Source organism: Oryza brachyantha, chromosome 9 (genome assembly GCF_000231095.2).
Source record: "Oryza brachyantha chromosome 9, ObraRS2, whole genome shotgun sequence".
NCBI classification, from domain to species: domain Eukaryota; kingdom Viridiplantae; phylum Streptophyta; class Magnoliopsida; order Poales; family Poaceae; genus Oryza; species Oryza brachyantha.
In genome coordinates, this window is record NC_023171.2 from 14,176,812 (window position 1) to 14,190,716 (window position 13,905).

The 13,905-nt window shown below is 42.7% G+C and overlaps 2 protein-coding genes across 2 annotated transcripts; one reads left to right on the forward strand and one right to left on the reverse strand.

The window, feature by feature from the left end:
• Positions 1–2,313: 2,313 nt before the first annotated feature.
• LOC102707799 (pentatricopeptide repeat-containing protein At1g20300, mitochondrial) lies at positions 2,314–4,270 on the reverse strand. Its single transcript, XM_006660856.3, has one exon. It carries the CDS (start codon positions 4,243–4,245, stop codon positions 2,617–2,619), a length of 1,629 nt encoding a protein of 542 aa, XP_006660919.2. The 5' UTR covers positions 4,246–4,270; the 3' UTR covers positions 2,314–2,616.
• A 3,107-nt stretch (positions 4,271–7,377) lies between these two features.
• Positions 7,378–8,705, forward strand: LOC102708085 (uncharacterized protein At1g76070-like). The gene has a single exon (XM_015841127.2). It carries the CDS (start codon positions 7,538–7,540, stop codon positions 8,303–8,305), a length of 768 nt encoding a protein of 255 aa, XP_015696613.2. The 5' UTR covers positions 7,378–7,537; the 3' UTR covers positions 8,306–8,705.
• The last annotated feature ends 5,200 nt before the right edge of the window (positions 8,706–13,905 follow it).

The window sequence follows — 13,905 nt, forward strand, 5'->3', positions numbered from 1 at the left end:
TACAAGAGAAATCAGCTTCTGAGATTAAGATTTTAATATGTAGCAAACTTATTAGAGTGTAGAAAGCTAGTTTTTTCTGTTTTTCTAGTTCATTTTATTTCAGATTTTAAGAAATTAAATGTTATTTACGAGAACTTCTGATTTTTAGAGATTACATGAGAAGCTGCTGTTACAAGCTCCTAAAAAGGACATAGGGCTATGTTTGCGGAAGTTTGTAGTAGCTACGATAATCTCCAGCCCTTCTAGCAGTTTAGATTCTCACATAGATTATATAGATTATATGAATTATATGAATCTATAATTGTTGTACAATTGTAAAATCTTGACCATGAATTAGAAGCTTGAAGCTGATAAATCTAATCTTTTCACCTAGCACTAGCTTCTTACCGGCTGTTTGCTACGATCTCAAGCTCTTCAAATAAATAGGGTGTAGGAGAGCATGCGTGCATTCCTAACGTGACCATGTTGACCGCAGCTTAAGCCATATGAACATGCGTTAATTAGCAGAAGCAAACAGTAGATTGGCAAAGTGCTAAACTGCTAATGCTATCATTTGGACACCCCCAGGTAGGTAAGGTACAATAGTACAATGCTACATCCATGCATCTGATTGAATTGAATAAGCAACCAGAGTAGAAGAGGGGACGGTGGTGACTCAACAAGCATAAAAGATGATTGCTAATGGCTAACTCCAACCGGGCTGACGGGTTAATCTAATGGAGAGGGTAATTAACGCATACACACACAAGCCAACCAGGCAGTGGGATCTGGGAAGAAGCTGGAGTCTCTCACACGTCGAAGGGGAAAAAGGTTCACATGTAGCCCTTAGCCCACAGGCTCAAACAAGATTCTGACCAATTTGCTCCTGTTTCATATCTTGGCAAAGCATATCCCTGTGTCCGGTTGTGGCTCATGCCTGACAGTGCCCCGGGAGATGATTCCAAGCCAAAAGATGCCGGCCCCCTGCTGCCATGTGATGCTTGCAAAGCTAGGAAGCTTAGGGTAGGAAGGAATGGATAGCAGCAAGGGAAGTGTACCAGTGCAAATGCAGCTGCATGAACCGGCCGAGCAAAAGACACACCGGCCATTTGGTGAGGGCATGCCAAGCAATGATGCAAAACACCACCACAAAAAGTGAATCTTGCATTATACCTGAAAAGAAATAAAGAACCTGATTACAGGAAAGTGTTAGATGGTGCCAAGCATACGGTTTCAAAAAGGTGATGCTGTTGAAGGCATAAATGACATATATTAGGCTGCAAAAAGTACTTGTGTGGTGCTTACTGACTTTTGATTTTGTCCCATAGATTACTTATGGTCTATGTACTCATGCACATACCATAATTATTTTTTTTTTGCTTGCCCTTTGTTCCTGGATACTTCAACACAAATACAGTAGAGGAGACCATTTGTGATGTGCCAGATAAGCATTTGAGATTAGTAGCCTCATTTTTTTTGCCTTTTATAAGCATAAGCAAAACAAATTAATAATGATTTAAAAATAATTTACGGATAGAACTTTTATATACGTGTTCTTAGCGATCTTAAAAAGCAAATGCTAGAAAATAACCTATGATAATAAAACCCCAAAATCAACTCTAAAGTTAAGATTTAAATTTTGGCTTAGAATCATAAGCATAAACATAAACGGAAAGATGGAGGACAAGATTTAGAGCCACAAGGAATATCTTAATGATGTGAAAATTCAGGAAAACAACAGAAGAAACAGGGAGGCCATCCTGTGATCACCCATGAGCGATGGGTACCGCTGTTTGATTCTATCAGCCGACATTTTGTCAAGGACTCCAGATGCAAACGGCCTGCAAGAAAACTGAGAGGCATGTTGCTCCTAGGTTAATCACGTAAGTGAGTAAAGCTCAAACAGAATCCACTATATTATAAAGACAACTGGGTTCTGCAGGATGAATTGGTAGCTCATAAAGATAGAATTCAGAGAAACCACAAACCTCCCAAGCAAGAGGGAATATAATTACCATAAGTTTGAAGATAGCTTAAACGAGTAACTTATACTCGTAGGACATATGTTTTGCATCCAGTCTACAACAGTTCAAATTGAAAGGGATATTTAAGTTCCAGCACGTTTGTTAATTAATGCCGACCGTGACGCCACAGAATGCTAACTGCTTATGATTGAGTCATCCTAACATCAATTCTTCCTATAAAGTTCAAATAATTTGCATAGTACGAGGTACTGCGTCCTTCACCAAGCAAGTGTCGTACTACTACTTTCCATATCAGAGTCAACACATATGGCTGAGTGATTGAAATCGTTGATTTTCATAATTTGCACCGGTGAGAACTCAGAACTGCAAGCCTATAGATTACCAGATCCACCATGTTAACTTTCACAAGTTCTCAAGAAAATAAAAACTTTTGTTCCTTACAGAACTATAACTATGTATACACAGGGACTACGACCACACTAGAGAAACAGCAGGCATTGTTGGAAGATTTCAGTTTTGCAACCTCATTGATTTCCCCCAGTAAATATCATTATTCCTCAATGAGACGGTACAACAGTCAACAGATAACAATATAATATTTTTGTTGTGAGATAAATTGAGCATCATTAACACAGTTAAAACATAAAGATCATCAAGCAGATATTGCCTTCCACAATGCATCATTAGCTGGGCGGCTGATGAAACCCCGGTCCACCATCATTTCCACAAGCTCTTCATGCTTCCTGAGCTGGCCAGCCTTCCTCAACAGGGCCAATACCATATCATAGACTGGTTTAGTGGGTTTAAGGGATTTCAACTCAACCATTTCCCTCAGCGTTGTGTATGCACGTTTCCAGTTTCCCCTACCACAGAATGCCTCAATTAGAGCTGCATAAGTATTCCCGTTTGGCTCCACTCCCTGGGCATCCATGTCCTTCTTTATCCGGAGCACCATATCCATCGATTTCTCCCTATTGAACAACCTCATAAGCAAATTATATGTGATGACATTTGGTTTGCACTGCAGGTCCTGCATCCGCTCATACAATTTCCGAGCAGTGTCTACATTGCCAAGCACAAACACCAGCTTCAGCATGGGGTTAAAAGTGTGGCAATCAGGAATACAGCCCTTGGCAATCATCCTTGTGAGCAATTTCATCGCAGCATCAAGGTTGCACTGCCCCTTCCCGCAATGTGTTTCCATCAAGAAATTGTATGTGATAATGTCAGGCTCACACCCGAGCTGCCGCATCTGGTTGTGTACCTGCAGAACCTGCTCAGATCGGCCAGCCTTGACATGCGCCCTCATGATGGCATTGAACGTTGCAGTGTTCGGCGGGCACCCAGAATCGATCATCTGGCACAGGAGTTCCTGAGCGCGGGGCACCTGCCCTGCACGGTACATTGCATCAATCACCGCGGTGTATGTATACACATTCGGTGTGATCCCGGACTGCTGCATTTCAGCGAACACTCGCTCGGCCTCATCGAGCCGCCCACCACGGCACCATGCGTGCACCAGCGTTGTGTAGAGCACAACATCCGGTGTAAAGACAGACTTGTAGCTGTCGAACAGAGCCTGTGCCTCACTGGCAAGGCGCTTCTTGGAGAGGGCCCCAAGAAGAGAAGCGAGTGTGGCAGGGTCAGGAGCCCCGGCGCCATACCCCTCCATGCGGCGGAAGAGGTCCGAAGCCTCCGATGGCATCTCCGCGCGGACGTACCTTCGAATGAGCGTGAGGATGAGCTGCGGCGAGATGGGCACGGAGCGCTCGCGCATTTCGTCGAGCAGGTGGCGGGCGAGCGGGAAGTGGTGGTGCTTCGCGAGCAGGTCTATCATAGCGGCGTAAAATGAGGGGAGCGAGTCGGGTGGAAGCGACGGGAGAACGTGGTGGAAGAAGGCCACCGCCTCGGGGAGCGGGACGCCGCGGCGGAGCGCGAGGAGGCGGCGGAGGAGGCTGAGCGGGAGCTGCGGGGAAGGCGGCCACGGGAGCAGGCCGGATAGCGCGGAAGAGAGCTCGGGCGGCGGCTCGAAGGGCGTGGCGGCGGGGACCGGCGCGGCCGGGTTGGCGCGGCGGTGGTCGATGAGGGCCGCGTGGAGCGCGTCCAGGAGCTTGGCTTCCGCGCGGCTCAGCGGCGGAGACGGAGACGGAGGCGAGGCGGGCTCCGGCTCCGGCTCCTGCTCCTGCGCCGGCGCCAGGGTTGGCGCGGCGTCGCATAGCCATCGGAGACGGAAACCGGACGCGGGGGAGAGGTAGTGCTTGGGCTTGAGGAGGAGAGCCATGGCGCGCGACGCGGAGGAGGTGGTGGTGGTGGCTGCTCGCCTCGCTGCCGCCGGCGGCAACGTCGGGAGTGAGAGGAGCAGAGGTAGTAGTAGGGTTTTTAGTTGTGGAGTTCGCGTGGGCCCAAGCTTCTGTGGGAAGACGCGGCCCAGTGAAGTTTTGGCCTGTTAGACAAGTAATTGTAATGGGCTTTCCGGTTCCGGCGCACGAAAACGTGATGGCTCGGGTTGGGCTGCGTTGGAACTGGAGAGACGGCACCGTGGGCCGTGGCGTGGATCCAATTCATGCATGGCCGGCTCGCTGGCCACTTGGCCTGAAATTGTTTTCTATGATTATCCAAATAAATGTACAGATGACTAAACTTAAATGAGCTGCTAAAGATGCTTTTATAACTTTATATGTATAGATGCTCGTCCATTGGTGGCTATGAAATGCTAACAACTATGCATGCAGTTTAGGTGCCCATGTTCAAGCTTTTATAAGAAATAAGCAAAACTATACATTTATAAACGAAAAATAATTTATAAATAAAATTTTAATATAAAGTGCTTTCAGCAATCTGAAAATAAATCATAATTAAAAAATCATATAATCAACTACAAATTTAAAGGTGCATATCCAATTTTTTGCTTACAAGCATAAACAATATCGAAAAGAGAGGCCTTCCTATGCAATTCTTACTTCCAGTCAACCATGATTTTTTTAGTTAGTATTCCGTACTAATCATATGGAATTATTCAAACTGTCTGGTAAAGCTCTGTCTCAGACCGAATCATGAGGTCAAATCACACATTTTGCATTTCTTCAGTGAGCAGGGTCAACACGATCACGTAAGCACCATAGAGAATATTCAGAGTTTCAGACATGTGTAGATGGACGCTATCTAGTCATATTCAAACTAGACGGGTTGTACGTATTGGAGTATAAGATTAACAATATAAGGCACGGGTTATTTCTAAATGAAGCGTGCATTGGACAAAACTTATGTTACTGCATATAAATAAATATTATACTACTCATGACACTGTTGACTTTTAGAATCACGTTTGACCATACGTCTTATTTAAAATTTATATCCAAATATATAAAATTATAAAGCATAATTAAAGTTTCTATAATAATAAATCATATTATAACAAAATAATTAATAATTATATAATTTTTTAATAAGACGAATGGTCAAACGTGAACTTAAAAATCAACGGCGTCCTAAAAAAATTAGATGGAGTACTATTTTCGCTGGACTAACCCAACACAAAGGATGATACAGCAGTACGTGCGAGTCAAACTCAGAAAAGAAACGTTTCATTGCTCTTTGCCCGGTTAACAAAAACTTTCGTACTCCTTCCGAAATACAAGGGGTTATCTTTTAAGCGAAAAATCAAATGACATATTTATAAATGGAAAATAAATTTATAAATAAAACTTTTATATACATGTTAATATCAATATAAAAGTCAATGCTGGAAAATAAACTACAATGAAAAAAACCTCAAAATCAACTCTAAATATATTATTGAAAATTTAAATTTTGGTTTATAAACATAAGCAAAAGCCAAAAAACGAGGGTGTGACAATTTCTATTGACTCAAATTTTATAACATAATATAAATATTTATGCAGTAATTTTTCTAATGATTTGAATCATTTAAATTATTTTAGAGCTAATCAGATCAGATACTTAAAAATAAAATCAAATCTAATCAAAATTAAAAATTAACCATTAAAATGACTGAAAAAGTATTATTTAATATTTTTATTCTACGTAAAAATCTAAAAATACGAACCCTACCGGTCGAAACTGTCAAGACCCGCAACCGACACCGTCTGTCCGTCGCTCGTATGTTGTCGCATGTATAGGGTCACTTTCTCTTCATACTTTTGTCTTCGGAAAATTCAGGACTAAATATATTGACTTTTTAGCCGTCCGACATGCGTCAATATTCGTGCTGGCTGTTGGATGAGCGCCGAGATTCGTGCTGGAGGAAGAAAACAAAAGAATCACGTCGCCACATGGATTTATCCACAATCCTCGAGTCACGCGCAACGGCGTACACATCCATTCCATTAAGCTGTAATTTTTCATGAGATTTGCATTTAACTCATAGGGAACCTTGCAAAAACGACTTGAAATGTCACCCTAACTATTCTCCCCTATAAGATATGATCTGTTCCAAATTCCGTACTCCTAATTTAACTTGGTTTGATTTGGTCCATTTTTTGACAAGCGCTATATATATTTGTCAATGCGGTCTTGATGCATGCTTGATCAACCCTGGCACAAGCGTGAGAATTATTTATAGCACATGTGGAAGGGGTATAATTGAAATCAATAGAAATTAAGATTGAAGAATTTGCAAAAAGAAAAAAAATCATCTTATAGTGGAGAATTTCAAACTCGGGTTAAATTTGGAATAGTCTATGCAAAATTCCCTATTGTACTTACAATCTAGTTATATTATAGTAATAATTTTTTGTTAGTAATGCTTTAGCTACAATTTTTATAAATTTAGTTTTTTTTACAAAAATTAACCAATAATCTTTTTGTTTTTTATTTGATGTCATTGATTTTTAGATTTACGTTTGATCGTTCATCTTATTCATTTTTATATTCCAAATGTACAAAATTACAGGTCATATTTAAAATTTCTATAGAAATAAATCAAATCACAGCAAAATATATATAATTTTTTTAAAAATAGACGGTCAAACGTATTTATAAAAAAATCAACTGCGTCGATAAAAAAACGGAGGGAGCACAAGTATACAGATGATCACGCACACGCACAGCGCACAGTACCTGCACCAGCACCGGCGCTGCCGGGTCGACCGGCTGGCGGCGGAAACTCGTCGGTGACATGAAGTCCCCCGCTTTGGGAGCGAGCACCAACCGCGCGTGACATGAACACCGACGGCGGGCGCGCGCCCGGGGCATGTGCATCCAACCAGCTGCCTCCAGCCCGCGGATTTGGTCTCGTCAACACAACACTAGCTAAATCCCCCATGCAACCCAACCCAGCCTCGTTCAACGCACGCCGCCGCGTCGATCGGATGCATCTGCTGCCATCCACACACACACACCGCGTCCCTCCCAACCTCGATCGATCGATCGATCCAGGAAAAACCCATCGCCCACCGCCACCACCTATCCTTCTCATTCACCAACCCTAATCTAATGCCTCGATCGATCTCCATCGTATATAACCCTAGCTCCCTCTCTCTCTCCGCTCGATCACCACAACACAAGCCCCGCACATCAACAACACTGCTGCTCGATCGACCGTTCGTTCCTCCATGCCAATGGAGAAGCCCAAGCTGCACCGGCACGCCAGGTCCCGGAGCTTCAGCGGCGGGAAGATCGTCTCCTTCCTCAAGAACACGGCCGCCTCCTTCTCCACCACCACCTCCTCCTCCTCGGCGCCGCCGCACGGGCGGTGGTCCTTCAACCACCGCAACGCCTTCTCGGGGCCCATCGTGTCCATCGTCCCGCCGGAGGCACGCGGCGGCACCCGCCGTGGGGACCACCGCTCCGGCTACCGGACGCCCGAGCCGTCGTCGCCCAAGGTGTCCTGCATCGGCCAGATCAAGAAGGCCAAGGCCAGCAAGGGCGCCAAGGCCGCCTTGTGCAAGAACGGCGCCTGCCCGCTCCCGCCCAGGCCGCCGGCCGACGGCTGCAGGAAGCAGAAGAGCTCGCTCGTCAGGAGGATGCTCTTCCGCCGCAGCAGGTCGAGGTCGTCGTCGTCGTCGTCGTCGTCGAGGGACAGCAGCTTCTTCAAGGGGAGGGGCGCCGGGCGCGCCGCGGTGGCCGCCGCGCCTGCCCCGGCGCCGCCGGCTGGGCTGGGCCAGATGAAGCGGTTCACCAGCGGCCGCGCGGCGTTCGAGGACTTCGACTGGAGGGACGCGGAGAGGAGGGCAAGTGACGACGATGACGATGACGTGCTCGTCGCGCACTCGGCGCCGCTCGTGCTCGGCGGCGGCCTGGTGGCGTCGGAGCCGAGGAAGGAGGTCAATCTCTGGAGCCGGCGACCCATGGCTCCTCCCACTCCGCTTCAGCTCCCCTAAGATGACATGGCACGAGCTTGCATGAACTTGCATGCATTTTCATGATCAGCTCATCCATTTCTAGGCCCAAATGCGAGCGTATTTCAATTTTTTTATTTGTTCCTCGAGTAATTTGTACAGCCATATACTTCACATAAAGCTCAAATTGAAACGCATCAAATAGTTGCTTTTTTTTTTCTCTCCTTACTATCCTAGTTTTAGATCATACTTTTGTACATTTGGAAAAGGAAGATACAACGAACGAAAGAACGAATCAAAAAAAGGTTGTTAGATGAAAACAAGTTGCTGTTTTTTTGATCCATACTTAAACGGATTTCGTGTAAGATGAGGCTTGGAATATGCTTGACAACTCAGAATTCATAATTGTACATGCTGGGATTGAGTCTGAAAATGGAAGCTACTGGGTTTTGACTCTTGTAACAGCGCCGGAATTGTCATCATGGACACAGTTTTTTTTTTCTATAGCACCCCTAATTAATATGGCATGCTGTCCTAGAATTTATCTCTGAAATTAAGCCCGGCCTTCGTCGAGCGTGCAGTACTGCAGGTACGACTTGTATGAAGAAAAAGTTTGGTCAGCAGAAGCCAGCCAGTGCTGACAAGAGATAGGCAACCGAACGATGATTTTTCAAAGTATAATAGTTAAGTGCTGCAGGACTTTAATTAAAAAAAGGTTCCGTACAAGAGTGAATTGTTCATAAATCAAGTGATCTGAAAAAATGGGGTCGGATCGACTAGCATATATAGACGACAAATTTCTCCAAACTTCCCGAAGGTGCGTACGTGATTCATGGACCTGAAAAAATGGCTAGCCTTCCACACGATCATTTCGCTTATGCTTATATATTTATAAACTAAAATTTAGATTTTCAACCTTAAATTTATATTTGATTATTTTAGTTTTTTTCACCGAAGTTTATTTTTCAGCATTGACTTTTACATCGATAAGAATATGTATATAAATTTTTTATTATGAATTATTTATTGTTTAAAAACAATCACCCCTTTGCCTTTTAGTGTTCCGAATAAGCTACCTAATGAAGGACCCATTTTTTAGGGTTTTTCCTATGGTGCTACAAAAAATTGTTTTCTAAAACTTAATCTGAAAATAATTTTTAGAGTTTTTTTTTAACATACTTAGTTTTTCTTTTAGCACACAACACAAATATAAAATTTTTAACTACAATATATTTTTTACGAAGATTTTCCTACGAGTGACAGCATCATTAGCAAGCTAGCTAGCATGGCTTTGTGCAATTCTCCATAGTTGTTTCTGATGATGCCATCTTGCCTGAAGTGTGGGGCCTGATCGCTGGTGGCAAGACAAATAAAAGGACGGGTTGAATTGTTCTTGTCTCAATCTGTCCGCACATTTAACCTGTTTCATGCGTGCTTCTCTCTCACACACACGGACACAAAGGAAATGAACAATATTTAAACGAAATGAAATCGAACATGTGACGCGGAAAAGGGAAAAGTACAACAAAGCGTGGGCCAGCGATGCTCGTGAAAGGAAAGCGAGGAAACCGTGGGCCGAAGCCCATCTAGAACATTGGAACTACCGAGCGGAAAGCATCCTTGGTGGGCTCGGAAAGGGACCACCCTACAGCGACATCAATAATGAAATTTTGCATCTTTTGATATTCACTCACTTCCATCTATACAGCTTTTTATACATTTTTAGTAAAATACTTGACAGATAACTAAAATACAATTAGGATGTAAATCAGTAATTGCATTTCAATTTATATTGTAATTACAGTATAGCTCTTATGTAACTCGTATAAAAATATTAAAACGTACCTATAATCAGTGAGCGGTGCCAGTCACCCTCGTACCCTCGTCTTTCTGCTTATGTTTATATTTATAATTTAAAATTTAGATTAAAAATCTTAAAATTTAAAATTTATTTTAAGACTTTTTATTATAGTATTTTTCAGCCTTGTATTTTAGATCACTAAAAACATATATGTAAAAGTTTTATTTACATTCTTTTGTGTATAAATATATCGGTTCATTTATTCGTGGAATAAACGAAAAGACATGGGTTTGACCTTATCTGCTGCATATAGTGCAATTTTTCCCCACAAGCCTTACACGAATCCCAAGATGATCCAATGGTCCATAAATCGAAAGTGTGTGGGAATCTGTTGACAATTACATGGCAAATCCGTTTGAATACACAGGGCGAGTTTCGTACGCATAAGCGTTCTAGCCATGGAGGATAACTAAAGGTGTTGCATAGAAGTTTACGAAAAAGAGAAATACATAAAGGGTCAGTGTATCCCACCGCACATACGCGTGTTAAAAAGATTAAGAGAAAAAGTAAAGCACATGCCATATTTTCACTAAGAGCAAGTATAATATTAGATTATAAGTTAGCTATAAATTAATGTGGAGGAAATAGGTAATAAAAAAGAAGTGGGGTTGGCTCTCATGCAAGAGCCAGCTATAGACCAACTCTAAAAAAATACATTAAATGCAAAGATAAGAAAAAGAGATAAGAGATAAAAATTATAGCCAATCTATTATATGTGTTGACTATAATATAAGCTTCTAGCTAGGTTGGCTTTACTTGCTCTAACACAAACAAAGCTACCAATCACCGTTTTGCAGTTATGCTAGTGCCCTAGATTGCCAAAGTTACACTAAAAAGAAGTCGTAATCATCGCTAGAGAAAACCACTCGTGCCAAATAAGGTTGACGGATACAAAAACATCTAGTTCACATACATAATTGAATCAGCGGAAGACGAATATCGCTGGAGGGCGTTCAGCCACATGAGTAGTAGCTCAAACTCTGTTGTTCAATGGCTCCATGGCCAACTGCATCAAGCTATCAGATTCGAGAACATTATGTCGTTCTTTTGACTCGTAATTAGTATATAACTAATTAATTATAACTTATATAAAATAAAAAAATATATTGCTGTACATTTTAAGGCAATGATAATATATATAGTTTTTTTAAAAAATATTATTTAGCAGTTTGGATAGACTTCATATGAAAAAAAATAAAAAATATAGCATAGGGCGTGCATGCCCTTGGACGTCTTTTAGGGAAATGGTAAAAGGCTAATGGGAAGAGGGAGAGCCATCGAAGGTTACTGCTATAGACCACTTGCATTAAGTCATCGATTGTACAGCTTTATCTTTTTTTTCTTACTTTTATTTGTATATTCAAACAAAGTTTGAATTTATTTATCATAAATGTACCTTTTATTAATCCACGAAACGGACCATAGGTCCATAACTCGGTGCTCAACAAGCCATACTCTCTGTCGGCCAGGTACGTACATTGGGACACCTTCCATCAGAGGAAAAAAAGAAACGCAGTTTGCTCACCGCTCACGGCTCTTCTCTGCACTTTCTGGAAGATCAGTAATGACAAGCTCTTCAGTCACCAAACCCAACCGGCGTACGCGCGTCGTCGTCGAGCAGCTGATTCAGCTCCCGCCTGTCGTGCTAATCTGGAGCTATGTGCACACGCACACACACTGTCTCGATCTCTCGATGCAGATCCATTCCGTTTCTGCTGTCAGCTGGTCCACCTCCCTTTACCAACCAAGTTGATGAACTGAAAATTTTCAGATAAACTAGCTCCATCTAGGTTCTGACCGGATGCACGCAGTCTCTGGGAGTCATTTTGAGACAGACTTCTGACTGAATAAAGCTGAACTGGTAGCAGTATACCTCTGGAATCAGATCTTAACCCACTAACAGCAGATCATTAAACAAATAATCGGAGATTGCTTCAACGAAGCAAAGCGAAATCCTCAACTTGCTGAAGCTGCTGACACATGGAACCTGTCCGGTCTTCGCGGCTGCACACATGCTTGTCCTGTTGCACAGAGTGGCAAGGAGATATATCGAGATAGGATTCATAGGAGCAGCGAAAATTCTCCTGCTCAAGCTGTTGATCAGCACACAGAAACTGGTGTTTGATGCCAGCAGCCGCCCAAGCAAACTCTGACCTGCGTGCCCACTGTATTACTACTGATCATGAAGACATCGCTGAGTTTCTGTGGACAGGAGACGAGTAGCAATTAAAGTTGCGTCCTGTCTGCATAAATGGAGTGATGAACAAGCACTCAAGGAGCAGGGAGCAGCGTGAAGCGAAAGGGAGAACAAGAGCACCCAATAATTATGCACTACTTAGTGACGGGCCACATCAGAATATCTGTAACTGTAATCAATGAGACGAAGTCGTGAGCATAACGACGCGGTTGCTAATTACACCCTTATCTATAAACCAAAAATAAAGTGATGTAGATTTTTTTACCAAAATTTATTTTTCAGTCTTAGCTCATAAATTGCTACAAATATATATTTATATGTAAACATTTATTTATAAATCATGTTTTTTTTCAAATATATCGTTCGTCTTTTCAAACAAACGATCACCCATTGAAGTACAATGAAAGCTGTCAATCTAAGCTGTGTTTCTGACGACTCTGACCTCGCTAGCGGATCGAACTGGCAGCAGGCATAGCGGATCGTGTCTCGTCGCCGGCCAAGCATGCTCTGTAGTAGGAGGTACGGCTGACTTGTACGCGCTCATGTGATCTGGATCCTGACAGGCTGTGTAGCGTGCAGATCTTCAGAAATCCAGAAGGGAGATTGAGAAGCGAGGACATGCTGTTCCATTTGCTGTATCGGTCCATTTGGGCATTCACTCATTCGTGATGCAAATCCGTGATAATGTTTGATGGTTAGGTTCAGCATCGCTTTCGTGTGGCCCCAGGAGAGAAGAGAGAGAGAAGAGCGTAATATCACTATCTTTTCTTCAGGTTATATGGTTATCTTGAATGAACAAAAAGGAGAAAAAGGGAAGATTTCAGACCCAAGATCAAGATGCAACCGTGATTCCTCCCTTTCTTCGACGGCCAGTGGCAAATCGGACAATCGATAAAAAAGAATCCGGCGCCAACATTGAACACTAGTACTTTACTGCTACCTTGCTCTGCAGTTTTCAGGTTGCCGTTGGCGGTTGGAGGAAGACGACGTCACACTCCTTTTCGGATTTTTCCTATCTGGCTCAGCTCTCTCATCTAACTTCACCTTACCGCTGAACGAGGTTATCGTATCCAAGGAGTAGTAGGTGCGGGAAAAGAAAAGGATTTATACAGTTTCCGTAGGTGCCATTTGTTTTTTTAAAAAAATTGAGGTATATGAAAAACAAACTTTTCAATTATATAAGTTCTAGAGAGCAAACGAATGTTCTAATTTTTTTCGAATCAATGTATTAACAGACCTTCTACATATATGTTCTTTCTTCTTATGGTTGTAAAACCAAACGATGTAAAATAAGCTAATATAAAAGAGACCGAAAATCAACCAAAAATTATCTTCTACAATTTATATTTTAACCTACTTCCTTTTAAAAAAAAACTTGCGTGCCCTCACGCAAGCCACCCCTCTGACCGCAGGGCACGCCACGCTTCGGCTTCTCTCAACGCCACGCCACCACCACGACGCGTATCGCTATCACACGTAGCTGCCTGTACGAGGGAGTGGAGTAGAGTAGACTAGTAGTAGTGCTGTACAAATACATTTTTTTGTTTTTGCCAGGTTGGTCGCGATCGGCGGATTATAAATTTA

Bases quoted from the DNA above. Each gene is read 5' to 3' on its own strand.
- LOC102708085 (XM_015841127.2), top strand. From the start codon at position 7,538: ATGCCAATGGAGAAGCCCAAGCTGCACCGGCACGCCAGGTCCCGGAGC.
- LOC102707799 (XM_006660856.3), bottom strand. From the start codon at position 4,245: ATGGCTCTCCTCCTCAAGCCCAAGCACTACCTCTCCCCCGCGTCCGGT.